The 12,504-nt window shown below is 31.4% G+C and overlaps 1 protein-coding gene and 1 long non-coding RNA gene across 3 annotated transcripts; one reads left to right on the forward strand and one right to left on the reverse strand.

Moving 5' to 3' along the window:
* The first annotated feature begins 991 nt into the window (after positions 1–991).
* Positions 992–3,001, forward strand: LOC122721529. 2 transcript variants are annotated; one of them, XM_043949395.1, is made up of 3 exons: positions 992–1,843; positions 1,932–2,078; positions 2,703–3,001. In XM_043949395.1, the coding sequence occupies exon 1, from the start codon at positions 1,155–1,157 to the stop codon at positions 1,656–1,658; it is 504 nt and encodes a 167-aa protein (XP_043805330.1). In that variant the 5' UTR covers positions 992–1,154; the 3' UTR covers positions 1,659–1,843; positions 1,932–2,078; positions 2,703–3,001. The 2 variants fall into 2 exon arrangements, with proteins under 2 accessions (XP_043805330.1, XP_043805329.1); XM_043949394.1 differs by having other exon boundaries at positions 1,944–2,078.
* A 2,507-nt stretch (positions 3,002–5,508) lies between these two features.
* On the reverse strand, positions 5,509–7,686 carry LOC122721622. The gene is made up of 4 exons (XR_006348321.1): positions 7,332–7,686; positions 7,107–7,197; positions 6,352–6,462; positions 5,509–6,251 (listed from the first exon to the last, which is right to left on the reverse strand). It is a non-coding gene; the product is annotated as an uncharacterized LOC122721622 (long non-coding RNA).
* Between the last annotated feature and the right edge of the window lie 4,818 nt (positions 7,687–12,504).

Here is a 12,504-nt window from a genome sequence, read left to right on the forward strand (position 1 = left end):
CAATTTCGACTAGATCAAGGGAAAGATGATTTTTTTTTTGGATTTTGATTTTTTTTTTATTATTAATAGTTAAGAAGGTAAATAAGGCAAAGTTTTTTTTGATTATTTTAATTATACCACTTGAAAATTTTCCAACACGCTTTAGAGAGTTAGACACTAAATCCATATGTTTATAATATATACTATCTAAAACAATTTTTAAACACTGGTTTAGTTTAATTTTCAAATTTTAAAAGGTTATTATTTTAATAATGCCACTAGACAAATTTTTAAAATTTTTTTATGTGGCTTAATGTGATAAACTATAAATATCATAAGTAACAATGTCATTTGTCATTTTTTTAAACGTTTTTAAAGAGATTAGGCAGCTTAATTTTATAAAAACAAAATTTTAATTCCAATTATCACATATATACACATTTGTAGATATTTGAATAATGGTTGGAATGCAAAAAAAAAAAAAAAAAAAAGCAAGTCTTGTTCATTTAATTTGCTAACCCCAGACTGAGAGAGACTCCAAAGTTCAATATGGTCCTATCACTCTTGTACTATTGAACCCAACTGCCGATTCTAGCCCAAGCTAAACTGGCGGCCAGGCTCTGTGAAAAGTAGTCAAGTGCCATGAAAATGAAGTTTGAAGATTCTGCAAGGTACGAAGTTAAAGCTCGGCAGCTCTTCTAAGATACCTTCCCTTTAGGTTAAGGCACGCAAAAAGGTCAAATGAGAAACCCAAATGCACAAATTGGAGCTCTGGTCCATAACCAACAACGTATGCTTAAAACTCAAAAGCCCAAAAAAATTCATGGGTTTATTTGGGCAACATCAATCTAAATAAACAAGAGCTCAATCACCACAACTCTAGCGAGTGAATTACAGTTCCTAATCAATTAATTCAAATCAGCTCTGTGGTTTGCCAATGTCTCCACGCGCTTCCACTGCAAGTGCTTTTGAATGTAGACGGTAGTAATAATTCTGTCGGCTTTACCTTTGTCGCCTGACACAATTGGTACTCGGGAATTAACGAAATCAACCCAAAACCCAGAAATCAATTAAGAAGCAACGAAAGAGAGAGAAAGATTTAGAGACAAAGTCCAAGCGTAAATGGAGAAAAATCAAATCTTTGTTTGAAGGGTATTTAGTGATACAACAGGAACATGGAAAATCAAGAAGATGAAGCTTCAACAACACAACAGCCATCCTCAACATATTATCTATTCTTAACAATTATGAGCAAAAGGAGAACATGGGTATGTCTTTTTGTGTTAGTATATGCAATCCTCTTATCAACCTCATGGAATTTTCTAAAATCTGTACTTTCTTGGTGCAAAGAGCAAAGCCAAGTCACTACTGCAGCTTCTTGTGGGTGGCCTGCGTTGTATGCGTCTGTTCTTTTAGGGGCTGTTTTTGGATTCCTTTCAATGGTTGCAGCTCTTGCAGTGGCTGTGCCAGCCACCTTGGTAATATGGATCACAGTTCTGGTCTTGTTGACTTTCTTTGGAAAGCCAAGGAGGGCATTGGTGATTGAGGGAAGAAAGATCACTAGAGAAATTGTTGGGTGTGTGTTAAAGATTTTGTTAAAGGAAGGGAATGTTGTGGCTGCTGTTTGTGCTGTTCTAGGCTACTTTGCTCTGGTTAGAAGGAATTATGAAGGCAATTGATGGGTTTCTTGTTTTAATTAGCTGGGTTAGTTGCTTAGGGCAGTTGGGAAAGAAAGTGTTCGATGATTTTCTCTTTGTTTTGTGGGGCTTGAACTAGGAATAAGAACTGGGGAAGCTAAAGGGGATGTGTAAACAGTATTACTAATCTACTGTAATATGTTCATTCTAATCAAGTTGATGAGCAGGTTTTTTTTTTATTCTTTTATTAATGTTTATCACTTTCTACAAGTTTTCTTTAATTTTTTTTTTCCATATTATTGTACAAATTGTCAGGATTGTATGCAGATGGGCCTGCTTGAAGCTGTCAGGACTGAGGACCATATGCTTGCTTGATGTGGAAGCTAAAGGAGAGGACACACTGCTGCAATGGATCCTTTGTGGCAGTGTCCATAAGCTTCTTGTGACCTGCCAGGGAGCAAGGTGAGCAACAAATAACATATGACTCAAGTCTTTTCGTTTTTTTCCAAAGATTAACCGTGCACAAAAGGACCGCAACTTTTGGATCAAATTAAAATTATGACAAGCTCATATATAAAACTACACACCCATCCATCGCCGATGTACCCCATAGGCTGATCACAAGTTATTTGGGAACATAAGAAATTGCAGTTCATGAATGTTGTGACTTTTGCCATTCCAAAAGCTCTTGGTTAATAGAAAAAAGAAACTTTTGGGTAAATGGATAACCATGTACAATTATTTAGAGAAAATAAAACACGCCTAAAATATGCATATATGGAGTGATATAGCCATTTTGCCATCCAGTGAAATCAAAGAAGCCTGTGCAAATTGAGTTACTTTGATTTGAAGTGAACAAAAGGTGGGTTTCTGAGTATCAACATCCTATCACCATCTTTGAAAAAGCAATGGAAGAGACAGATTTTCTGTAAAGGAACAGAGTCAAAGATGCAAAATGTTTAAAATTAGCTTTATTTTGATCGTGTTCATGACTACTGCTATCACTTTAGGCTGCATAAGTTTGCCTATCTTCATCACTTGCAGCTGTATTAACAAGCTTATGTGTCACCATTTTTATGTGGATAGGTAAGCCGGATGGGGCCTGGGATTCGAACCTTTCATTAGCCGCTTTAACGGTCAACTATAAGCACATATAATCACTCATCTTCTAACCAATGCAACAAGATGCAGAATACTTTCAAATTGAAGCTTAATAACAAGGTAAGAATGCAGAGAACTTAGAAATTTAAGGGAGCAAATAGGAAAAAGCCCAACCAGCTGGCCCAGGCCAATATGTTTATAATTTGAAATTGGACTATTTTGAATTTTTTACATGTTCATCAACATGGACAAGAATGTTATAAAATATCTTTTTAGAGTTAAATTAAATTCATTTTATCACTATCTTTATGTAGTATATTGATAAAATGGTTATCTTAGTACAGGCAAGAGATGCAGACGAGACCATTTTATTAATTTACTTGTAACATCGGTGGGCTCAATGGGCTCAATGGATTTTGTTTCACGTTATCCACTAACTAGTGTCGGTGACTTCTCTCATAAAATTTGAAACTGTTCTTAATAGCCGTATTTAGGACTACTAAGTTACCTAGAATTAGGCAAGAAACACATGAGAGTGTCGGAGTTAAACGTAGACCATAAAGATCAACAGTTAATTTGCTGTTTGAATGAAATCAAACCATCGGTTTGAATATTGATTCAGGTTCGAGTTTATTAAGATACAACTACAGCAGCCGCAGTATTCGGTTTTAAGCTAAAATTCAAACTTGAAAAAACCATTGACCGGTTCTAATCTTGAGTTCGACGGCAGACCCAATAGCTGCTCTTGCTGAAGGGTGGTTTCATATGCTCAATGCCTAGAGCTAAAGGGATAATTAGGGTGAACAGTGAGCCAAAGTGCAATGAAATCTAGGCCGCAGAGAATTGGACAAAACGACATTTGTCGTTATCGTGAGGTTACGGAGCCATGCCATGTTTGGCATTTTGAAAAATGAAAAAGAGAAGATAAGAAGAGAAGGAAAGTGAAATGTGATGCTGCTTTTGTAAGTGGGAAAAACATATTCCCAATACCGTTTGTATGCAAAATAATTTGCATTTTTTCAAAAATATTTTTCAATAAATAATTTATTTAATTCTTTAATAGCTCTTATTTCATATTTGCATATTAAAATTTATGTTTTGTGCTTATAATTAATTGACTTTAAATAAAGTATTTTTTTTTAAATATTCAAATGAGATATAAAAGCCTAGTGAAATGACTTATCATTATAATGAGAAATGAAACACTAATGCAATTGACTTGTCGACTATAAAAATAAATATTTCAGAATTTATAGATATAGATACTCGAATTTAAGATTTTATATACTTTTAATTTCTTAGCAGTAGAGTAAAATTAATAATTTTAATTAAGAATAAGCACTCGGTCGATTCAGTTTGAAATTATATTAGACCGAATAAATTAAAAATTAAAAAAATATGAAAAGGTGATCTTAATTAAATATTAAATAAAAAATTATGGTGTAGGTACTACACATTATGAGTAGTTATGAAAATCTTTAAAAGAAAACTTTAACAAAGTAAAGAAATTTGAAAAGCATAACATCATTAGTTTGGAAAACTGAAAATCATTAACCAAGTTCTTAGATTCTAAATAATGGAATCATGCAATGAGCAACAACATATTCATTAGCCTTTCTATTTATACAATCCCTCGACTTGAGATTATGATTGAGGTATGTATTTATTTTAAAGAATTATTATTTTTTTTATCTTTATTTTTTTATTAAAATTTAATATATTTATTTTTTAAAATATTAAATTTATTTTTTATTTTTTTAAAATAAAAATTGAGAGGATAAAATATGAAATCTCTCATATTTACTCAGATGAAATTACTATCGATCTAAATCTGAAAATGTTAAATATTTTATATGCTCTAAACTAATTATATTTTTTTTTTAAAATTAAGTTATCAATAAATAAATTTCTATTTGAAATTAATTAGTAAAATAATTTAAAAAAACTAGTTAAATAAATTTAAAAAATTTTAATATATTTTTTAAAATTAAAGTATTAATTAATGAGTTTCCTACAACTAAATCTTAAATTTCCGAAGATGCCGATTAAAAAAACAGGGAGTGAAAATGGATAAGTGTAAAAGCTTGAAGTGGGCAACGGCTATGGCCTTTCACATGGGCGCAGTTCCAATGTAAATTGTAAGATCTACCGGTTCTTGCGATTATAATCTGCTCTGAGTTTGACAACGCTAAACACTTCAATAAACCAAAAAGAGAAAAAACAAAAGCTTTTAAAATTTAGATCCGGCTGATGAAGGCGTTAGCTAGATCCCCGAAACTCATGATGCTCCCCGCCTCTAGGCTGTTAAACCACGCCTGCGCTGCGCTGGTGCTGTCAGAGTTATAGGGAATACCTTGCACATCAAAGCATCCGACAGAGTCTGCAACTCCATAAAAGTTTGTAGTTAAGAAAATGCTCCCTCGGGTTGCCAGCCCCGTCATATGCTGCCATAGGAGGCATCATAAACTTCTTGGGGACGATCTCCTGCTGTACCCACTTCGAGAAGGGTGAAGAGGTGGGCAAGAGAGTTTGATTCTGATCCTTCGTTCCCAACTCAGCCAAGAGCTGCTCTCTCATCTTTTGCAGCTTTTGGTCTACACTTTCCTCCTCCTACCTGGATTTCTTCTCCCGGCGGTACTCCTCTTCCTCCGCTTCGCTTCTCGTCCACTTGGTTGTTCCGACAGAATAACTGTCGGCCTCGTCACATATAAATATGTAACATTCTCCTAGTGTATTCTATTTTGAAAACTCACAAAGAAATAAGAAAATTTTAACCGCGGTAGACGTGATCAAATTGGTGAATCATATTAAATCTATATGTTGATTTCTTTTTGTGTGCTTATTTTTTGGATTGTGTGATTATTCAATTCTTAATAGTAGATTCTAGTAGCCAATCACATAAATTTTATCGTGTTATTTTATTCTTTATTATTTTAAATGTAACATGGTATTATTTTCTTCTTTCTTCTTTATTATTCTAATTTCAACACTTACAATACTAAAAGATCATACTGTAGAGCACTCTTCCTGTTAGGATCAACAAATGACTTCAGTATCATGTGTCAACTACAATTTCACATCATAATGAAAATGCCATTTCTATTGTGTATCAAAGGTTAATTCTAAAGATATTTGACATGATAAGTCTTTCTATTGGTAATAGAAGTCAAGTAGGATTGCATAATAACCCTTTTCAAGCAAGCAAAGTAGACAATAGGCTTCTACAAACACTAATCAATTTGGTCTCAAAATCAAGCTAAATATCTTGTACTTATCATCACCCTGGTTCTTCAAAACCACTCGGTAGTTTACCTTCACTTACATTTTAAAGCATAAAGAAGAAATGAGTTCTTTTACAAATTTAAGCTTGTTCCAACATGAAAGATTTCAATAACTGTAGACTCAAAGCAGTTTAGGATATAATGCAAATTGAAATTCAGGATCACTTATCTTAACAATCTTGTTTCTGGATGCATTTCCTAGAGATAACAAGTCCACTTTCCCAGAGTAAGCTTTGTTACGTTGATGGTATCCCTAAAACAATAGCAAGGAGAACTCTTGTAATACTAACTACTGGTCAAATGGATCAGTTAAGAATCATGGGCATAATAGTCAAGAAATGGAATGGTCTTACATCATATCTCATGATTTGAGCGTGTATCTTCTTTAATAGCTCTTCCATGGTTGAACCGGACCATGGATGAACACGATTTTTTACCAACCCAATTGGTTCATCACCATCAATCTGTAAAATGGGAATTCAGATGCAAATTTGAATCAGCCAGCCTTTCAAAGAAAAGAAATCTTATCAAAAGAGAAGCAGACAGAAAGTAAACTCGTAGTACATCGCTGACTTAAGCTCTAGAGAACTGGCATGCTACACTAGATTGACTATGTGAAAGAACATGCTTTCAACACTAAGTTAGAGTCATAAAATAAATGTCCCTAAAATTAGATTAGCTGAAACGGAGATGTTTAAATAAGTGATGCGAAGGGAAAAGAATTACCATTCAAATATGTTATACATAAAAGTTACAGCCAAGAAAAATAAGGAAAATGGGGCAAGGAAAAAGGTGCCTTTTAATTAACTTGAGGTTCGAACAAACAAGCATGAAAGTGTGAGAGAGCATTGAAAAGGGGACCTCTAAAAAAAGAAAAAGAAAAATAAAAAATGTTCTTAATTCATCCATTATACGGACGTACTCCTGGTCAAAATGCCAATCAGCATTAACATGTCCAAAACAAACAACTACGCATAATATTTAGACTTGGTTATGAATAAATCAACAGTATTTAGAAACTTATAATATTTCACAGGAAACAAAAAATTAACAGTGGAAAGCTCAAGCAGCATAGCTTTGTATCTTCTTCTACAGGGTGTTTGCATACCTTTTGAAGTGAACAACCATTTACCCAGTGAGAAATCCTATCGAGAAATAAAGCATGTGCTCCCTTCAACCTTTCAAGAGGTTTGGTATTCCTATTACATAATATAATCACAATTACTTTGAATTAGAGAAGGTTAATCACCCGAAAGAGCAAAGCATCTATGTCAAAGAGAGAGAAGCCAGCGAACAACCATCCAAAAAACATAGGCAAACTAGAAGAAGAGACCTGAAAATGCCTTTCTAATAAATCACATGTGCTTGCTGCCAATTCTCTTTCGCTTCAAGAAGTCCCGCTTACAGTTCATAAAGCAAAGAGTGGTCGCTACATATCTTGTTCTCTTCCATTTCTTTGAAAACAAATTCGGTGTCATCACTACCTTCCAACTACAGTGCCCAACAAGAACAATCTAACCCATGTAACGATCAAACAGACATCAGAGTAAAAGATCAACTAAACTAACTCGTCGCATATACAAAATCTCAAACAACATGCAAGTTAGAAAATTGAAGAAGAGTGGCCCAGCATATGTTACTCATTCTATTTCTGTAAAAGTGCTATCAAATTCACACTGCCCTCTGACTATAAGAAGCTAAAATGATCCCAACCACATAATCTCAATAATCATTTAATGCACCTCCAACCCAAAAAATAAAAATGAAAATGACAGTCCTATTGAAGCTCCAATTTTTCAAACAGGAAGTGAGCCAATGAAGGAAGGACTCAATAGAACAGTAATAGTGGGAAAATAAAAATTATAAACGAAATAACTTTATATACTAAAATATGTAATATTTTATTTTCTTTAATATTATTAATATAAACTATAATTTTTTATAAGTTAAAGATATGTACATAATAATGATGAGTATAGATTTTCATTGAAATATTTTAATATATAATATTTATACTAGTTAAAATTTTATTTATAATAAATATTTATTTAATATCATGTATAATAAATATAAAATAAACATACTTTCAATATAAAATTTAAATTAAGGGACTATATATTTATCAATATAAAATTTTAAAAAGTATATATTATAATTTACTCTTAATATATTCATATTCAATTTAGTACTCTGAGTTATGATTGCGATAAATTAAAAAAATTTTAATTTTATTATTCAAAATTTAAATTTTTAAATATAAATATTAATTGATATAAACGTTTGAATTTTTTTATTTTCCTCGTAGACTAAGTCAAATAAATTCTATATGTCCTAAGCTATAATAGCTTTTTTTCTTTTTTTACAAAAAAGCAAAAATTGACAACTTTATGTAAGATAAGTAAATTTAGATGGTAAATTGAAGATCAAATTTAGCAGTTTAGCCATAACTTTTTTTCATCCAATATAATTGCTACAACTAGATGATAAGAGAGTATCCAGAGCACACTATCCTGAGAACCTCCATGGAATCTAATTCCATAAAGCTACGACTTATGCTAACAGTACAATTAATTTAACTATTTTTCTTTTTTTTTTTTCTAAATTAATTTTTAATATCAATTTAAGTTTAATTTTAACTTAAAATTGAGAACATTAAAAAAATTAAGTTTTTTTTTTGAAAAAAATATTACGAAATAAGCCGTAATCTCTCATTCTTGTTTTGACGGTTAGTGGAGATTAATCTTCTTGAGAATTGCAAGGTGAAACTCACTTGAAACTGTGACTCTACGGAGGAGGAAAGAAAGGGTCAGGTGGTGGTGGTTGTGGTGGAAGTGGAGGGATGAGGTGTTGTCAAGCTGACATGTGTATGGCTGATCTGAGTGATGCAAAGCCGTATCATAGAAGGCATAAGGTTTGTGAGAACCATGCAAAGGCTCAGATTGTGCTTGTGGCTGGGATTAGGCAACGGTTTTGTCAACAATGTAGCAGGTTCCCAAGAAACAAGTTCGCAAATTTGAGTCCTTGTATCATAATTATGGTCCATATTATTCGAGAACTTTAGCTTATATAATAGTACTATTAGATTACCAACAATTTGATGTTGCTCGCTTGCTTGCCAATAGGATTTGAATTAGACTCAATCAAGCTGGACTTTAGCTTAAAAGTTAGAAATAGAAAGATCCATAAGGTTTTAGTTCAAGCTGGTTCCCAAATAGTTGGGAATTTCCTGTTGGTTGTCTTGTCTGTCTCATGTCTGAATTTATGGATTTAGTCTTTAGCTAATCTCCTTTTATTTCTTTACCATTGAATTTTTCTTTTCTGGGTAAACTTGGATAATTCACTATTCTCAATGTTTGTCACTTTTAATCATCATTTTGCCCGGTAGTCTGTTTCTGGCCAAAAGAAACATTTTGAAGATGAATTTTTTCAGTTACTTGTGGTTGATGCCAACATTTTTGGATATTGAAGTTTCTTGAGTTTGTGCTGATTCAATCTGTTTGGAGGAGGATAACCAAATTTAAAATGCTCAATTCGTGGTTGGTTGACTTGTTAGATGAAAAAGAGAATGGTATGCGATGGTTTCGAGCATTTTTTCAAATCATGCAAAAATGGAGAAATATTTTCAAAAACATGCAGGATCCGAAAATATTTTCGGATCCTGTGTGTCAACGGAGCGTGTTCGCCGGTCATACTGGCGAACACGCTTGTTCGACACCCATGGTGTCGAAGAAGGGAGAGTTCGACACCATGGGTGTCGAACTCTGCTTTGCTGAGCTTGTTCGCCACTATGAGTGGCGAACAAGCTCGTCCGGGCCACGGGAGCAGTGCAATCTGCTCCCGTGGCACGCCAGCTTGGCGGAAAGAATTGTTCGCCACCTAAAGTGGCGAACAATTACGCTGCGTGGCATGTTCGCCACCTTGGGTGGCGAACATGCACTAGCCTTTGACTGACGAACACTTTTTTCACATGCATGCATGTGATACCACAGGAATTTGTTCGCCAGCGATGCTGGCGAACAAATTCTTGTAAAAATAAAATTTTTAAAATAAATATATATTTAAAAAATTTAAAAAAATTAATAAAATTTTATACTAAATTAAAATATATTTATTGATATTAATTAAAATATATTAATATTAAATTTATTTTGTATACTTAAAATTATATATTTTTTAATCATCAATCAATTAATAACTTATTTCTAATTTTATTATAAAATTAATTTTTAATAGTATTATTGTTATAATATTTAAATTTAAATTATCTAATCTATTATTTAGTAAATTTATATATTTTAAAATTAAAATATTTTATAAATTTAAATAGTGTATGAAAAAATTATTTATTATTAAAATATTATATATATATATTTTTATTTTTAAAAAATTAAAATTTATTATACTGTTAAAAAGAAAATTTAATATTTTTAAAATAAATATAAATTAAGAGATAATAAAATTTATATTTTTTAAAAATATTTAATATATTAATAATTTTTATTTTAAAATTATTTTAATAAAATAATTTTATTTTTTTATTTTGAAATAGTGCTGAATAGCTGATGCAGGGCCATACCCTACATGCACGCAGGGGCATGCATGTGGCCCTGCATGCATGCTGGCGAAGAGCTGATGCAGGGCCGTACCCTGCATGCATGTAGGGGCATGCATGTGGCCCTTTACAGCCCGTGAGTCTAGTTCGACAATGGTGGTGTCGAACTAGAACCCATCTTCGCCTATAAATTTTCCCACCATTCACCCCCCAATCGCCAATCATCTCTATCTCTTTATACATCATTTTTATTTTCGGTCTCTCTATAAATTATTTTACCAATTAAACCCCAATCAACAATCACTCCTACTAATTACTCTATTCCTCTATACATCACTTCCATTTCCAGTTTCTCTATAAATTATTCCACCAATCACCCCCCAATCACAAATCACGCATGCTAATCACTCTATCCCTCTATACATCACTTTCATTTTCGGTTTCTCTATAAATTATAAATTACTCAAAATTTACATTTTATCTCACAAAAATTTTATTTCTACTCTTATCGATTCGAATACAAAAGAAGATACACAGGTAAGTTTTAAATATTTTATATTCTACTTTTTTTTTATGTATATAGTAAATGGTGGTAAAATTATTTATTATTAATTTTTTTTGCAGAGAAATGGCACTTCCTGCATACGCTAATATTCATTGGGATGGTAATGTTATAAATAGTTGTAATGGTTACGATTATGATGGAGGTTTTTCAAAGATTATTCCATTAGGTAAACGGATAAGTTTTAATCAATTGGTCGGTAAAATTGCTCGTGCAATTGGATTATCCGAGAATAATGAATTTATAGAGACGATTAGTTTTAGAAAGCCTACAATTGTGGATGGATCCTTACAATTTGAATGTATGGAGATATGGGGTGAAGATGACGTGTCTAGTATGTTTAATTACTTGTATCAAATTGGTGGTATACCCGGTATAGAAATATATGTTAAGATACTTCCTTGTGTTGATACTACAAATGAGGATGCTGATATTGGTCCATCTGGAACTGCTGTTGTATCAAATGATGAACCATGTGAAGAGCAAAATGTAGTTGATGATTATGGTTTATGTGATAGTCTTGCAGGGCCGTCATTTAATTTATCTGATACAGTAGAGAATGAGGACGAGGACGAGTACGAGGACGAGGACGAGGATGAGGACGACGATGATTCGTGGATGTCTACTGAGGATGATGATGATGATAATGGACAGGAGGATATTGAGAGTGAGTCTCGATATTACAACACACAATTTCCTAATCACAACAAATATTATATCACATCAAATATTCCATCCTAAAATAACAACAAATATTTTACCCAAAACTCACAACAAATATTCTATCATAAACTCACAACCAATTTAACACTATTAATCAAAACAATTAAATAAATAAATAAATAAATAATTAATTTAATAATTTTATTAAACATTTTAATTCAATATTTCAAAAACTGTTAAATTTTATTACATTTTTTTATATTTAATTAAAAAATTAAATTTCATTACATATTACAAATTATTTAAAAAAAACTTAAACATAAAATAAATAATAATATCAAAAAAAATTAAAAACGAAATACACGGATGAAATAATTTAAGAATTTAAATTATTATATTCTTTAAAAATTATTTTTAATACATAAAAAATGTAACGGATTAATTTTAAAAAATTCATTTTATTAGAATACAAAAAAAAATTAGAATAATACAAAAATTAATTTAAATATTTTATTTGTTTTATTATAATACAAACATTAAATATTTTATTAATTTTATTTTTTTAATTATAAAATAAATTTAATTTCAAAAAAATTAATTCTATTATTTTCAAAAATTTTAATTTTAGTACAATACAAAATTAATTTTTAATCTTTTACACCAATTTTATTTATTTTATTACTTTATTAAATTCAATTTTACTATAATACAAAAATTAATTTTAAATAT

This window comes from Manihot esculenta, chromosome 13, assembly GCF_001659605.2.
Source record: "Manihot esculenta cultivar AM560-2 chromosome 13, M.esculenta_v8, whole genome shotgun sequence".
Lineage (NCBI taxonomy): Eukaryota > Viridiplantae > Streptophyta > Magnoliopsida > Malpighiales > Euphorbiaceae > Manihot > Manihot esculenta.